Raw genomic sequence first — 16,721 nt, 5'->3', positions numbered from 1 at the left:
TAGTGTCTTATTTCAGCGTTAAACTGGGTAGTATATAAAAGTCCTGAGTGGATGGTGTCTATCCCCAGCTATGTCTTTGAGCATGAAAATGCCTCTGAGATGAGGATGGGCAGGGAGGCTGCCCTGGCTGGTAATACAAGAAGCATTTTCTTCTTGCCATCATGCCAGAAGTCATCAACAGCATCTACTCTTGGCTTCCTGGGGTCACTGCCTATGGTGTTTGGGAGCTCTGATGAAAAGAGGTCTTTTGCACCTACTGAAGGTGGAGAGGAAAGCAAAGCAGGCACAACTGAAGTCTGGCAGAGTGCAGAAGCGTTATTAAGCACTGGGGGGGGGGGGGGGGGTGTAAAGTGATTGGCAGGGCAGGTCACAGTCACACTCCTCTGGTGTCCTTCGTAGAAACAGTGGCCATGAAGCCCCTGCCTGGGTTTCCCCTCTGTCCCCTCGTGCTTTGCAGGGACTTGCTGTTTGTGAACACAAGGATAAAGGACTAAAGGGTTTTTTCCTCCAGTGTTTTGGAGAACTGGAAGTTGAGCAAGGCCAGAAAAACATTGGAAAATCACTGCCTTAAACCACATGCAATTTTGTTGTGGTTTTTTTAAATTACATGACCTGAGAGGGGTTTACCTCCTTAGAAAATGTTTGTCAAACACCTCAAAATGTGACAGTCCTTCCAGTGTCACAGCAACTGCACGGCTCCCTGAAGAGGACTGCCAGTCCTAAATTGCAGAAGTGAGTTTTGCAACTGGAAGTTAGGGAGCGACGCTACAAGTAAAACAAGAAGTGGAATCAGCAGCAAAAAAATGTTTTGGACGTTGCTGTCCTCAGTAGTTCACGAAAAGACCTTGTACTTGAATGAGTTCAGCCAGCTGAAATATAAAAATGCACATTGCAATGTTGTTGACAGGGAAAGGGCTGTGAAATATTATTGCATAAAACTGTGAGTCAAGGCCTCTAATGTGTTTTTACAGTGTTGCCTGTAGCTTAATTGCACTTGCTCCTGATAGTGTATTATATCTTCTTATATCTTTGTTATTATGTAGGCATTAATTTAATCAGAGATAATAAATGAAACCTCTGGTAGTAATTACAGGTCATAACAATTTTGTTACCTTACTCGAGCAGGCGGGAAGACAAAAACATGTAGACCCATAAACATTAACTGGCTTTTGCAATCCAGTCATTACAGGAGAAAGATGATGAAGTTACCTGGAAACGTTGGTGAGAATTACTACCTTTGCCATCTCCTGGATCCTTTCAAACCTAAATGAATCTCGTGTTTGAATCTATTTGGAAGATCTAAGCTTAAGAATTGCTTTTGCAGGTTCCCGGGAGCTGATGTGTTTGTCAGGAGGGGTCTTTGTGGCGTGGTTTCAATGGAGGCATGCTGCCAGGAGTTGGGAGCTGCGTGTGAATCGCAGTGATTTCCCCTTGGGCCCTCTCATTTCTGCCAAATTTCAAGTGGATTTTCTGCAAGTGGAAGCAAACACGGCCCCTTTCCAACAGGACAATGTCTGGGAGGCCATCTGACAAGAAAAACCTTGCAGAGGAGCCTTTCAAAGAATCCTTAAAAAATCCCCTCTTGTAGGGGATTTCTTGTAGTGAAGAAAGTCATTAGGCTGGGCATAGGAGGCAGAGGGCATCTTAACTTGGTAGCCTAATCTTTCTTATCCCAGAGTTACATTAGAAAGTAACTCCATCTTATAGAATGATCCATCTTGTGCTATTTCTAAAGCGCCTCTAGTCCCTGGGTACACTACTCAGCACGGTGAAAAGCCTCCTGGTTGGCAGGATTTCTTAGAATTTAATCTAACTTTTCCTTTTGGGAACCTCCCCCCCCTCCCCTGAAAAAACAAAACCCCAACTCTTACTGCTTTTAGTGAATTGCTTTTTAAATGCAGTAAATACATCATCATCTTTGTGTTTAACACATGGATACTTGTAGGCAGCTATTTTGTGCTCCACAGTTGTCACTTTCAGCCAAGGTACACATACATCAGACCCATCCAAGCTGAGCCTGCGAGTCAGCTTCAAACCCTCCAGCACTTCTCTTGTTCTTTTCCTAAACTGTCTCCATTAGATCTACATTGTTCAAGCGCTGAAGTACTCCAAATTTGAGATGATATCTCAAGAATGATCCCTTTGGACCTGTTTTCTACCTGTTTGTGAAGGGGATTTGTCTCCAAAATGCCAGACATGGAACAGAACACCTGAAGACTGGAAATAAAACCCTTTGTTAGATAGAAAGCCTGGCAGACTTAGCAGTGGGGGGTTGGGAAATTTGACATTCCTCTCAGAGGTGACCCTGTGCCTGGGAGCAGCATGCTGAGGGTCTAAGGCTGCTGCTGGGTGCTGACCGAGAGTGTTACCACATCCGCTCCTTAGTTCAGTGTAGGTGTCAGAGCAAGTCCTTTCAAAATCCAGTCACGTATCGATATGGAGAACCTGAGGGCTTGTGGCTCAGTTCTTCAGAAAAATCCCTTCCCTGCTGTCAGAGTGATCCATTCTTTTTAACCAGAAGGCTGCAGACCTCTGTGTTGGTGGGCGGCTTCAAGGGGACGTGCCACTGAGAAAAGCTAATGTATTGATGCCTGCTGACAACTGGTCTACGGGAGGCCAAAGCCATAGTGGAAAACTTTGTGGGCTGCAGAAATTAAAGGGTTCAAAACAGCAGCTGATGATTAATCTCTGGGAGGCTTTTAAAGAAAAAAGTATTTTTTTTTTTTGGGTCCCCTGGAATATTTTAGCTATTTTCCCCTCAATGTATTAGCCAGCAGCTTGAATTTCTAATATTATATACACAAGAGTGCATTGTTTCCCTAGCACCCTACATATTTCTCTGCACTCACTGCTGCCTCTAGTACACCCAAACTTGAGATGATCTGGGAGTTCCATTAGCTGCGTCTTGGGGACTGAATTAGCTCACTGATTAGGGCTTTTTCAGATACTAATAAAGGCATGAGGTAAAGGCTCAGAACTGGAAACGTGAAGATGATTGGACTATGTGCCTGCAGAATGCTAGCCAAATTCCAGCTGCTCTGTTGCTATAAGGATAGACGCATTAAGCTCCACCTTTGGGCTCTCATTTCATGACAAATGCCAGTTGATCTCATTATGGTCTGCCTGCTTCTTTCCCCCAGCCCAGGACATGCCTTTTCACCCTAGTTTTTCAACAGTCACAACATGACTGAAGAGCTAACTTACCCAAAACACTTAAATGAACAGAAATAAGGCTTTGACTAGTTTCATTAATGCAATTAACAGCAGAAGGTCTGGTTGAGGGGGGAGCATGGACAACCTGTTTTGGTGGCAGCTCATATGCATATCAGCATCAACTACGCAACCGTCTCTTTCATTTTATGCACGTGAGGAATCCACCTTCCCCAAGCATCTCCATCATGGCTGGAGAGCTGGGCAGGGAGAAGTTTAATGAGATTTAACATGAGCAAGTGTAGGGCCTTGCATTGGGGGAAGAACAACCTCAGGTACCAGTGTAGGTTGGGGACAGGCCTGTTGGAGAGCAGGACCTGGGTGTGCTGGTGGACAGCGGGATGACCAGGAGCCAGCAATGTGCCCTCGTGGCTAAGAAGGCCAATGGCATCCTGAGGTATATTAGAAAGGGTGTGATTAGTAAGTCAAGAGAGGTTCTTCTCCCCCTCTACTCTGCCCTGGTGAGACCACATCTGGAATATTGTGTCCAGTTCTGGGCCCCTCAGTTCAGGAAGGACAGAGAACTCCTTGAAAGAGTCCAGCACGGGACCACCAAGATGATAAAGGGAGATGATCACCTTCCTTATGAGGAAAAGCTGAGGGAGCTGGGCCTCTTTAACTTGGAGGAGACTGAGGGGTGACCTTATTAACGTTTACAAATATGTAAAGGGTGAGAGTCAGGTAGATGGAGCCAGGCTCTTCTCAGTGATGGCTGTGTGCTACTGGGTTACCGGAATCTAGGAAAAATACACAGCAGCATAAATTACCCAAACACAGTCACTTCAGAGCGTGTTAATGGTGGCACAAGGCGAGAAACCCCCTTTTCTTTCTGTTCTTTCCTTTCAAATAGCTCCTCATTTTTTCTAAAGCTACTTTTCTCCTGCCTACTAACCTTAAGTACCTTCAAGCAATTGAGTAAGATAGTCCTATCTTTTCCAGACTCATCCTGAGAATATATAAAAAGGCGTGTAACTTCTCACAGCACCCTGTTTTGTGTCTAATAATCTACTAGATTGCTGTCCTCCCTGTTTTTATTTACCTTTCTAAACACCATCAGTATAGAACTCTTGCCTCACAGGAGATTTCAGAAGATCATCCAAATCCTGTTCAAGTACTGGCTGTGGAAATACCTGGTACATCACTACAGGACTTAAACCTTTCCTTAGCTGTTGCCACAACCAACCTAGTTAGCAGGTAGAGGCTGTGCCATTTGGTGAGGAGACACCTATGTGTGGGGTGGTTTTCCCTCGCTTGTTTTTGGTTAAGTAATACAATCAGCATGTCCAGTTTCTTTTTGCAAAGCCTGGAGGTTATCAACACCTGTCTCAGTGTGTGTGTGAATGGCCCTCAGCCGCACCGCAGGCCAAACAGCTTCCCGCTCAAAGTGGCTCTGGCGGGTGTTTGTGTCCTGATGACTTCTGTGGGAAAGGAGATGCCCAGAGGGACAGGAGAGAGAGGAGGGGTGTATCCTAAAACTCACGGGCATTTTGGCAGCATGTGCCTCTCTGCAGCCTCCTCCTGGTGTCAGGGAATGCTGGGTGCAATGAGAGAGGTATATACTCCTACATTTGTAGATGTGAAGTGTTAATTACAATATATATTACAACATACTTTGTTTTACTCTGTCATCCTGGATCAGTTTTCCCTCCTCCCATCCACCTCCTTTCCCCCCTGAAGCCATTTGTCAGAAGCTCTTTGCTAAGTTACTTCCACTGATTCCATGTGTCGGAGAAGCCACTTATTTAGAAAGCTTACGTACGATACTATGTGGATGGAATGCTTGTTGGGCCGTCCTTGGAGCAGTTCTGAAGCCCCTGACTTTTAAGGAGTAGTGTTGGTAGGGTTCAACCAGAAGCATGTCTCAAGACTTGATTAACAAAGGCAAGCGTGCATGACACTCATCTTGAAATCAACTGCTTTACTCTTTAGCTAACTTTGGAGCTCAGAAGCGCCTCAAAGGTCAGCGATCCACTTGGTCCACTTCTCGATCACGTCTTTGACCAGTCTGCCCAAAAAGCAAAGCTGGATGTAAAAAAACCTTCCAAAACCATTGACAGAAATTTATATTCAAATAGTTGCAGAAGGGAGAAAAATATTCACCATCTCACTTCAATGAGCATTTGAACTTCCAAGACTTGCAGGTCTTCAGGATTGTTTCGGGGGCAGGGGAACCTCCAAGCTATTCTTATCCTGAAAGAGCATTTAAAATAACTCCTTCTTACACTCACATTAATTTTTAAACAGAGTTGTGTGGTTGTCTGTCATCTCCTCCTTTTAACAGCTTTTATTTTTGTACCAGACAAGTGGCAGGCTCGGAGTGCTTGCTTTGCTCTTCTACGTACGGAAACGAAATCATCGCTTTACACCAAAATTGTAAGGAATGGGGAGATCTGTTGACAAGATTGCAGCTGAGTACAGAATTTTCCCTGCTTAATATTCCCACTGGCAGCTGGAAACCAGTCCACATGGGCACCTTCCAAATCCCAGTCACTAATTCCGGCTGGCCATGCTAAGCAGCACACTGCAGCATCACGTCCCTTTCAAAGAGTTCACCACTCGCTAAACAATGGCTGGAAGGGTGAGTCTTTCTCCTCTGCAAAGAGGGGGTTTTTACCCAAATTACAAGTACCTGGTTTAAGCCACAGCGAAATGGGGTCTTTAACCCAAAGGAAGAGCGTTCAGGGTTTAGCAGCTTGCTGCTGCGGTGGTTGTAAAGAATTAATTTAGTGCTTGTTGTTAATCGGAGGCGGAACGTGGCTGAGGGGAAGCACGCTGGTCATGTTTTGAATGGCAACCTGGGTTAATGAGAACTCCTGAGAGCCCAGGGTCGGAGGATTACCAAGGTAAGGTGCTGTAGTGGGAGCCATAGGTGAAGGTCCGCAAACTATCCTACCGACAGCTCAACCACAAGCAGCGCCTGATTATTTCTTAAATACATGCCCCCTGACCCTTCTCCCCCCTCCCCCCCCCACCCCCGCCAACCTAACCAACCCAAACCAGTAAAATTTAGATTCCGACTTTTCAGCTGAGATGCGAAGTTCCAAGCTCCGGCATCGGAACACTGAAGTAAATAGCTGTGGGCTCACGCCTGAAGCTGGGATCTAGCAGAAAGCGGGAAAGCCGCGCTCCCCCCGCACCCTCCCGAAGCCAGGGCACCCTTCCCTTCCCGCCACCCCTGACGGCTCCCCGCGGGGGCCGTGAGACGCAGCCCCCCGGGTGTGGGTGCGCACCTGCGGGGCCATGCCGAGCGTGCCCACACGGGCTGGGTGCCGGAGCCAGGCGCTGCCCGCTGGGAAGGAGAACGGCGGGCGCCTTCCCCGGGCCGACTGCGGAGCCGGTGGCAGGGGATACGCCAGGACGCCGGGGTGCCGGGGGACCCCCGATGTGCTGGCTCTGTACGGGGGGTCGCGGCGGCACGGGACCCCGAGAGGGAGAACCGCCCCACCTCCTCCTCTCCCTCCGTGTCCCATCCTGCCCCCGTTTCTCCGTAGCTGCCCGGCAGCACGAACCTTCACGATACCGCACGGATCGCGACAGCCGCCGCCGCACAAAGCCCCCGGCTCGGCGGGAAGGACGGCCCCGCACCCGGGCTCCGCCTTCTGCTCCTCCCCGGCGGCCGGGCCCGCGCGGAGGGAGCCGGAGCCGGCGCCGCGCCGCGCAGCCCGCGGGGGGCGATGTGACCCGGGCGGCCGGGCGCGGTGCGGTGCGGGGAGGCGTGGAGCCGTGCGGGGCGGCGGGGGGGGCAGGCGGGCTCGGGGGGAGACGAAGGAGAGACTCCGAGCCGGAGGAAGATGTGGCTGAAGCCCGAGGAGGTGCTGCTGAAAAACGCCCTGAAGCTGTGGGTCACGCAGAAGAGCAGCGGCTACTTCATCCTGCAGCGGCGTCGGGGCCACGGGGACGGCGGCGGCCGCTTCACGGGTACCTGGTGGCGCGGGGGGCTCGGCGGGGCCCCGGGCCGGGCCGGGCAGTGGAGCACCCGTGCCTCTCTCTGCTCTGCCCCGCGGGAACTTAACGTCCGCCCCGGCGGGGCGAGCTACGGGAGGCGGGAGCGGCCTCTTTGTTCGGCCCGCAGCGGGACCCCTCGCCGGGCCGGCTCGGTACGACGCGGCTTGGCTCGGCATGGCTGGGGCATAGCGCGAAACAGGGCGGGGGGCGGCTGGCGCGGACCGTGGGGGCGGCTCCGGTTCTCCCCGAGTTGCCTCGGGAGCAGCTTCGTGCTTCTGTTGCCCTTCGCACCGCTACAGCCACTTTTATTTCCCCTCTCCGCCTTCCCGATGGCTTCCTTAAGCGAGCGCGGCCCCCGTGAGCCGCGGCGCGGAGGAGCCGCACGGGTGCCCAGTGGAGTTGACTGGATTGGGTGGGGGGGGCGGGAGCCCCCGGGGGGCCGGGTGCGGCGGCCCCGCTCCGCACAGGGCTGGCTGCAGCCCGCGGAAGTCAGAGCGGGGACCGGGCGAAGGTCCCTGAGCTCGGCCGTGGAGGGCTGGAGGGATGCCGGGGGAGCGAGGGGGGAGAAGGCTGCTGCGGGGAGCCCGGCTGGGCTGAACCCCCTCTGCCCCCCGCAAGCCGGCCGCCACCTGCGCTGAGGCTCGTCCCCCCGTTTATGGGAGTTGTATAAACACGTGTGGGAATTGTGACTTTCGGCCGGTGACTGCACTGGTGGGGGTGGGGGTGTGTGTGTGTTAATTCGGTGTGGTGGAGAGGTGGGTTCGGACTTACTAATGACACTCGGGCTCCTGCGGGTGAGGCGCGGTGTGTCCGTTGGCACTCTCCAGCTGCGCCGGGGGAAGGGGGTTTCTGAGGAGCTCGGATCCCGCTCTGCCCTGGCAGCAGTTCAGAGATCAGAGCACTTTGCGTCGGGCTGCGTCCGCGTTGGGGGGTAACCGAGCACAGATTTGGGGCGAAACTTTTGGTTCAAAGACATCAGCAACTGAATTGAAACAAAAAAACCCCCGATGCTCTGGAGGAATAGTCCAGCTTAACAGCGTAATTTTTACTTAAAAGCAGACGAGGCTGTTCTGTACCTTTAAAAAATCCTAATTTTTAATAGTGGTTTGTATATTTGAAGGAATAGGTGATTTTCAAGCCCAGTATTTTCTAGGTGGTTTGAGAAGTTACGTTACCAAGTTTGATAATTCATTTTTACCTTTTGCTCCTGGATCACTGGCCCATGCCAGTCGATAAATACTGTTTTCAGCATTTTATTTAAAGGGTTTAGTTTGGTTTGGTTTTGTTTTTGGTTTTTTTTTTGGGGGGGGCGGGGATTGTTTTGTTTTGTTTTGCTTTTTTTCTAATCGGAGCTTGTCCTAGCTGTGGAGTCATAAAGGAGCACACAGCTCAATTGTGGCATGGTGGATCCCCTGTTATCAACGTATTACTAATGAAATGCTAGGTGTGATAAGATTAATGGTAGTTTTGCTGTCAAACAGCCGCCTACCCTCACAGTTTCCCCTGCCCCCTGCGTGGAAGTCATAGGCTACTCTTTTGTGATTGTAAGGATGATGTGGATTAATTTTCAGAGTTAAAAATAGCTGTTTACAGCAGCTTGATTTAGGTCCAGGACAATCATGAGGTTCAGATCCACAAATGTTAACTCCTTGTGCCTGAGCTTTCCTCCGCAGTAGAAATTTGGAAGCTTAAACTGAACAAACTGCTTTTCTCTCTGGTTAAGTTTCAGGTGAATTATTTTGCTGAATCTCCAGTGCACGAGCTTGCATAAATCTCTTTTGGCTGGCAAAGGAAAGCCATTCCTGTCTCCCAACAACATTTTCCAAGGGAAACTGTAAATTCTGACAGTCTCTTAAACCATTCGTAAATGTTTGTATTTAAAAGGGCTTGGAAACCAGAGTCCTGTAAACAAAAAACAAGTGTGGGGGAGCACTAAGCGTAGCTGGACTTTGATGAGTAACTTAATTTTTCTTGGGATGAGTGAAATGGAGACCAGTATGGGGAAACGTTTGGGCTTTGCTTTTGGTGGAAAGCTTACCTCCCAATTCTTGCTTCACATCTCTATAGGACATTTGATTAGTACCTGCCTTTTCCAGAACGACGGATGCAAAGGGCACTTAAGCATTACTGGATTTCAGGGTATGGTCTACCAAGCTGCAAAGCCCTAAATTAGAAGATTTTATTTGTTTTGCTGGGGAAGCAAAGCTTATGTGACAACAGTATCCATCTCTGTTTACTTCTCCTTCTGGTGACTTGCGCCCTGGCCAACTGCAGTTGAATTTGATGGAGAGGTAAGGGTTTGAAGGACGTGGAGATCCTTTACGTGAAAGCAGGTGCCATGGTAAAAGAGAGTCAGTAGCTCTGCTGGTGAGGAGGAAGAGAGAAGGCTGCGTATCCTCAGGCTGTGTTAGACCCGTGTGGGATCATCAGAATAAAACCCCCAGAAGACTCGATTTCATCTATGAAGAGTGCAGAGGGGGCAGCGGATCACCTGCCTCATAATCTGCTTTAAATGGGGTGGAAGGGTGCGATGTCTGAGCTGCCCTGGTGCCCTTGGGGGTTGCTACAGTGTGGTGTTTGCACTGAGCAGTGTGAGGACATCTACTTTGTGGTCCCATTCTCGTATTTGAGTGGGGTTTTTTTCCTTCTAGGACACTTCTCTCCTTATGAAAGTATTTGATCCATTATGTAAAAGGAAGTTAGCACAGCTGGACGGTATATTTTATGTGGATTTAATTCCTGAAGGATGGACTAGAGAAGATCTCTCACAGAAAGCTCTTTTTCTTCTGAATCCACATTTCTTTCCCTTAGTATTGTATTTCAGTCAGACTCTGAACAGATGTTTGTGAGAGACTGTATTTACTGCTGTTATTTAATTTGCATCCCAGGGCAGTTACTGGATGCACACTGGGCTTGCAAGCACCAGGCACAAAAAAATGATGGAGGCTGTGTTTAACTCTTCGTTACCTGACCAGTGTCATTCTGATTTCTCTTTTCCTGAGGGATGTTCTTTTCAATGACATGTTTATCTTGCCACTTCACCTCCATCTTACTTGAGAGCTTTGTTGGATCAGAAACTTAGGAAGGGAATTGGTAATGTTTTCAGGAATAATATATGCAAACGGAATTACAGCTTTTAACTAATAATTTTAAAACTGATTTGAAGTTATAGATATTTGTTTAAAAATTATTCTCAGGAATTCCTGTTGCTTCTGTTCATTTTGTGGTTGTTGGTTTCTGCCCTCCTCCGTTTTAGCTGTCCATACAGAAAGACTTGTGATGTAGCCATGATTAACAGGTCAAAGTTGTCTGGGTTTGATACTTGCTGATATCTTTGGTTCTGAGGTTACATATTAATGATAAGCTTGAAATGTCATCAGTCGTCAAAAATACTGTCAAATGCTTCATGGTAGGATAGTGCAAGATGCTTTAGCCTTTAAGTGAAGCACTACTTTGGTTTTTATTAGGGGATGTTGAAAGCTCCGGGCACCTTCCTGTTTGGTTAGCTTGGTTTTGTGCATTTTGACAACAAAACTGCTTGTTCTGGGAGGTGCTGGGAGTGATTTTGTCATGGGCACTGGACTGAGAGTAGGCTTCCGCTCCTCCCAAGCAGCTAGCTTTGCAGTTGCTGTTTATATGGTACTTCACATTGCACACTCGTAGTATATAAAAACCTACTTAGGATTCTTTAAAGCACTTAAGAAATTTTTCTTTTTGTAAATAAGGTCAAATAAAACTTTAAAATTAACTCATGTTTCCAGCAGTGGGTTTTTTTTTACGTTTTGAGATACAGCCCTGCTTTAACTTCGTGCTTGAAACAGATCAATAAAAGATTATGGTTTTGTTCCTGTTTTACCTGTGGTTTTAGTTCAGTTATTGTATTTCCCCCTGCTATGCTTCCAGCCTCCATTTTCAGCTCAGGGCACTTTCCAAGCTGGATGTGGCCTTACATGGTTCGCAACTTTCAGAGGATGAACATTTTGAAAAGAAATTAATTTCTCCTTCAGCTCATACAGACCTTTACGGTTCACAGCTTTAAATATAATACATTGGCAAAAGAAGCGTGCTCTGTATAGAAATCTGAATTCATTTAATGAAAATAAGTATGGTAGGCATGATAAATACACTTCCTTGAGCTATATGCAAGCAATTGAATTAAACTCCCATCTTTGGATTTTATGTTTTCTTTTAAATTAAGTTCTTTCAGGGTGATAGCTTTTGAACTGAGTGATAGATCACCTCTTGGGAATGTCCTAAGGAACCTGCTTTGGCAGGGGGGTTGGACTCAATGATCTCTTGAAGTCCCTTCCAACCCCTACAATTCAATGATTCAATGACATCTGAGTAGTTACACGATAACTGCTCTCCTTATTTTCCCCTTACCTGGATTTTATTTTATTTTTTACACCTACAGAAAAATCGCTAGTGATGAACCCTATGACCCTTTTCTGGAAAGTAAAACCCATATTCTTTCATGCTTTCCAATCCAAACAGTTCTGTAGTCTTTGTAAATACATTACCTTTTAGTAGCCTTGTGCATCTCCCAAGGTCTGGCTAAATAATTTCATAAAAAAAGTCTGTTTCAGAGAAAAACAGCGAGGGGACCACAGAGGTTGAGGGATCCCACTACTGGGATGGGGAATCCATCTAGATTGACCGTGTTCATTACTATGTGGCAGGAAAGAGTCAAATACATGGTGGAGACTTGGACACTTTGATAGAGAATGCAAATGGGTATCCCTGTAAACTCCTTTACCTTTTGGACAGGTAGAAAGCAAAATGATTAGCGTATTAAAAGATCTGTCCCAATACAGTCTTCAAAACGGCTCTCCATTTTTGTCTTAAGATACCTAAGTAAGTTACTGATAGATAATATCTCAATCAGAACTCTAGTTAAAAAAAACCCAGCAAAACACTTTTATTTTAAATGGAGCAGATTGCTGAGAGGAAGATGCCACACTCATGATGTTAATAGAGGATATGGGTAGTGCAGACTGTCTTCATGGTTTTGTTTTCTTAAGGAAGAGTGCTCTCTGAAGCCTTGCACAAGGGGAGGGGGAAATCCAAATACTTTTCTGAAAGCTTGGACTCTTGTCAAAATGCTTTCTAGCCTTGCCCACAGCTGGAATTCAGATCAGCAGGTTTTCCCCCCTCCCTCTTTTTCCCCCCTCATTTTACTGTAACATTTTTTAGAGGACAATGCATGCTTACAAGATCTTTCCCAAGTGGGTGACTTTTCTGTCAGAGCATTTGGCTGGGAGGTGTGAGCTGGAAGAAGGGATAGGAGCAGGATGGCTGAACTCCTACCTGCAAAGCCAGCTACCTTGATTCCCGATCCAAGACACCCCCTGAGTTGTGTGTGCTGCTCTGCCTCCCTCTGCTTGTCTTTCTGGGGGGGTACTTGGTCCTAAGGCACAGCTGAGGTGGGTGAGACAAAATACAGGTGCTCATGTTGAAGTGTTGTTAGCGGTGAGGATGTATGTGGGCATGGAGAGGGGTCAGGGTGGTGTCTGCTTCACTGGCTTGTGCAGCACTGTAATCCAGGGAACAGCTACAATGGCTTTGTATTTTCCTCTTGTGGAGGCCAAATGGCACAGAAAAAGGCAGGAAAATCAGGGAATGGTTTGGGTTGGAAGGGACCTGAAAGCCCATTTAGTTCCAACCCCCCTGCCATGGGCAGGGACACCCTCCACTAGCCCAGGCTGCCCAAAGCCCCATCCAACCTGACCTCAAACCCTGCCAGGGAGGGGGCAGCTACAGCTTCACTGGGCGGCTTGGGCCAGGGCCTCACCACCCTCGTCGTTAACAAACATCTTATAAAAGAATTGAAGAAATCTGTGATGGCAGAGTTTAAGTCATGCTAGATTACTATCTTCACCATTGTTCATAGCACCCACCAAAAATGTGAGAAAATTTTCTATTTCCCCAAGTAGTGTCCTATATCCAGGTAATCCATGGGACTGCAGCCACAGTTTGCATGTCCCACCTTCTTGTCTGTTTTCAGGTGGAAAATAATCTCAGGTATTTTTGTTTGCAACGTGAGAATTAAAGCATTTGGCTCTGTGGCCTTCAGAGCTATAAAAATAGGCTCGGCCTGACCTGGGCCTGTGGCAGAGGACGGAGATAAGCAGCTGTGAGAGTCTTGCCACGGCAGCGCCCGCCTGGGGAAATGGCTGTGGGGAAGCGGGATGAGGAGAAACAACCAGCGCCTCAGGGCTGTGTCTTTGCTTCTGCCATCCTGGGAGAGTGGGTGCACAGCTTGGCTCGCTTCTCTCTTCCCCAGTGTGGCCTTTCCCTGCCCACGTGGTGGTCCGATGCTGGAGCAAGATCTCAGCATCACACCCAGGGGTACGGGAGTAATGGGGGTCACGGCACACCGACCTCCATGAAATGCCCAAATTCCCCTTGTTTCTCATGTCCAGCTTCCCCAGAGTGCAGGGATTGAGGAATAACGATTAAATGACCTGTTTCAATTTGTTTCTATGTGCCAGATTAAAAAATCCCAAACCCAACAAAACTCAATTTACCCACTGTCAGTGTATCATCTGGCAGTACCCATGTGGGAAGTAATGTGAGGGCGTGAATGTTGATATTTCCCTGGATGAATAAATGCTTAGGGCATTAGTTCTCCGTGTGGAAATCTAATGTTTTATGTGTTTATCTTCAAATGTGGTGAGCTCTTATCACTGCAAAGAAAACACAGTCTTCCTTCAGCCCTTTGAGGAGTCCTCCTTCATCCTTTTTCTTATGCGCTTACCCAAATAAGTTCTGCAACTTATTTTTTGGTGGGGGGAGCCTAGTAAGGTGCTTTAATAGGTGCTGTATTGTATCAAGACCTGTTTATATAATTTTACAGAATTCAGCAAGGACAGCGTGGCTAGTGTAAAGCCAAGAGGTTGAGCCGTCATCGTTAGTGGCCTTGTGTAACTGATAGGGCTCTTAGCCAGGAAAAAACATGGATTCTAGTGGGGGGGGTGAGTGAAAGTAACAGCCTATTAACCATCTGAGTTTTGAACTTTTATAGAAATCAAACCAAATGATTCGAAAGACCTAGAGACATCTCCAGACATTTATGCTGGGGGCCACTGCTGGCCAGCAGTGTCTTCCTACTTGCTGTCCTGGGATGTATCATATGCTAATGCAGCTTGAAAGCCTCTGCCCTGACCTGTAACACCCAGTGCAGGTGGGATGAGTGGCACTCTCTGGCTGGGCTGACAGTCAAGGATGAAGGCAGGACTGAGGTAGTCTTCAGTGTGTCTTAGCTCTGGGTCTCACCTTGAGATACAGTCACCAGTTAGGCTCCTAGGTGGTGAACTGGTTGAGGCCACGTGGGAACCAGCTTTGTAACCCCCCCATCCCTCTCTCAGTGGGAACATTGCTCCTATGGAGATCTTTGGAGATGCTGCACAGAGCCAGGTGAGCAACACCTGCTATTGGGAGTGCCCTTTTGGCAGGCCAAGTTAGTGTCCCGGTTGATGTGAAAACCACCTTTCTGCTGCAGCTGGAGCACGCGGGATGGTGTGGGACCGGGAATGGGGACATCCACGTGTCCCTCTCTGTTCTGCTGCCTGGTGGTGGGCTGCTCATTCAACCAGATTGTTTGCCTCCTCTAGCGCGGCTAATTGCTGCAGCCATGGCTATTGTGGACTCCAATTGTTTGCAAATCATTGCGAGATGGAGGAAACATAGTGAAGAAGTGTAATTAGGATTCAGAGTGCTTCTCTGCCTCAAAGAGCCAAGATTAATTCTGCTTTACTGAAGCTGGTAGTTAATTTTCACTGTCCTGATATGAAAAACAAAACAACTTTATTTTTAAAGTCACTTGAATTGTTCGATTTGCTCTTTTCTCCCAATCCACATGCCTGAGCAGCTTAGAGTGCCTCTTGCCACTGTTAACTCTCCTTGTGAAGCTGCATCCATTGGGAAGCAACCTGTACTGTTAGCTCCTTCCAGGTCTCCTTTTGGGTAAAGTATTGATTTTATTTGCTGCTTTTGCTTCCTGGGCTTGTTTTTCTTTCAGCCCTCATCCTTCTGATGGAGGAGCAGAACTAGTGAGGAGCAGCCTGAAGCAGCAGCGAGCTCTCAGGGAGCTTCGGCCTTTTGCCTTTTGTGAGGATTTTATTCATTTACTGGTCCCAGCCTCCCAAGCGATCAGTCCAAGTACCTCTGCCTTGCAGCATGGCTTAGCTGCTGAAGTGACCTCCCCATTTATGGGAAGGCATTTGAGTAGTTCTGAAAAATTCCCCTTTAAGGCCTTTAAAATATGATGGAGGTAAGAAGAAATCGTCTTGCTCTGTGTAGAGGGTGTCTTACTTCATGTGCTGTTAAGCCAGGCCTTAGTGCCTTGGGCTGCCTCTTGAGTATTGTCCTAAAAGATGGAAAGAACATTTTCAGTTCCAGTTTTTAGTTTGAGTTCAGCTTTACTCACCCCTTGCTCAGCGTCTCAGACGTTCGAAGTACTGCGTGGAAGCCTTTTTTTGAAGTCCTGTGTGGATAATTAACACCCATCCGGGAAAGGAGCCTGCATTCTTTAGTTTGATACGGTATGTTTAGTAGAAGTTGGTGTTAGATTAACTTACTGTAAACATGTTCCTTTTCCTAGATGAGTTACGAGCATGACACAGGCTGGCTTGTAATGGGATCTTTTTTTTTCCTTCCGGGGGGTGTATATGGAGCCATGTGTTTGAAAGATAAGAGTGGTGTGCTTGTCATACTTCATTTGAGAACGCGATCATTATGAAATACCCTTCACTTTTTTTCCTCTTCTCTGCGAAGAAACGCTCAACGGGTTCTTTGTGCGTGTTGTCCTGTCTGCGTCCCGTGTGGTTACAGACTGACCTCTGTAAAAGGGAGGCACTCCCTACCTGTCACAGAATTTGAAGTGGTTCCTCGCTGATTTTTATACTTGAGTTTATTCGTGGTGTTGTATCTGTAATACACACGTACATTTGGTAAAAAACACAGCAAATTATAATTAAGAAGTATAATGGTCTTGTTTAACTTTGAGATGTTCCAACTGCCGGCATTGGAGCAGTAAAATATGCACAAAAGCAGATGTTGAAGTGAAATAAAAGCTACCAAGTACAGTGTGGGGTTTGTACCGAGTTTTCTGGATTTGTTTTATAGACTTAATTCTGAAAAAATATAGGTAGGTGTTTGTTATACCTGAAATCAACCTTCCAGCTAAAGTAATCAGATTTGTTGAGGAGAAATGTGTAGTTTCAGTAAAAGCGTGTCATTTTCCACTTCTTCTGTCCTCTCCCCCATACTTGTCAGAAGTATATGTTACACCTGAAACTTGCTGGTGAGTTTTAGCTTGGGAACAGCATTCTTTCTGCATGAAGAAACTTGCATCTTTTGAGGAACCTGCGATGTTCTGTCAGCAGTCTGTAGCAGAAGGCTTTGCAGACCCACCTTTGCCACAATCCTTAGTGCAGTTACTGTACAATTAACTGCTTCCCTGAAATACTTCCGCATCTTGGGAGGTCAAAAAGTGGATGAGAAATTGGTGGAGTACCTTGTTAAAGGGAAGGAGTACACTGGATTTAATGTTTCTCCGAAAAATC

At 47.3% G+C, this 16,721-nt stretch overlaps 1 protein-coding gene across 1 annotated transcript in view; it reads left to right on the top strand.

Moving 5' to 3' along the window:
* Window positions 1–7,001: 7,001 nt before the first annotated feature.
* The window catches only part of TBC1D8 (TBC1 domain family member 8), a gene marked incomplete at its 5' end in the record, with an annotated part of 52,305 nt that continues 42,585 nt past the window's right edge, over window positions 7,002–16,721 (top strand). Inside the window, one exon of the mRNA XM_084279255.1 lies at window positions 7,002–7,128. Within this exon, the coding sequence (XP_084135381.1) occupies window positions 7,002–7,128 (127 nt within the window). The remainder of the gene's footprint in view (window positions 7,129–16,721) is intronic.

This window comes from Gallinula chloropus (assembly GCF_964237585.1).
Source record: "Gallinula chloropus genome assembly, chromosome: 1".
Classification (NCBI taxonomy): Eukaryota; Metazoa; Chordata; class Aves; order Gruiformes; family Rallidae; genus Gallinula; species Gallinula chloropus.
Note: the sequence above shows the minus strand (reverse complement) of the source record. Positions and strands in the feature narration are given on the sequence as shown.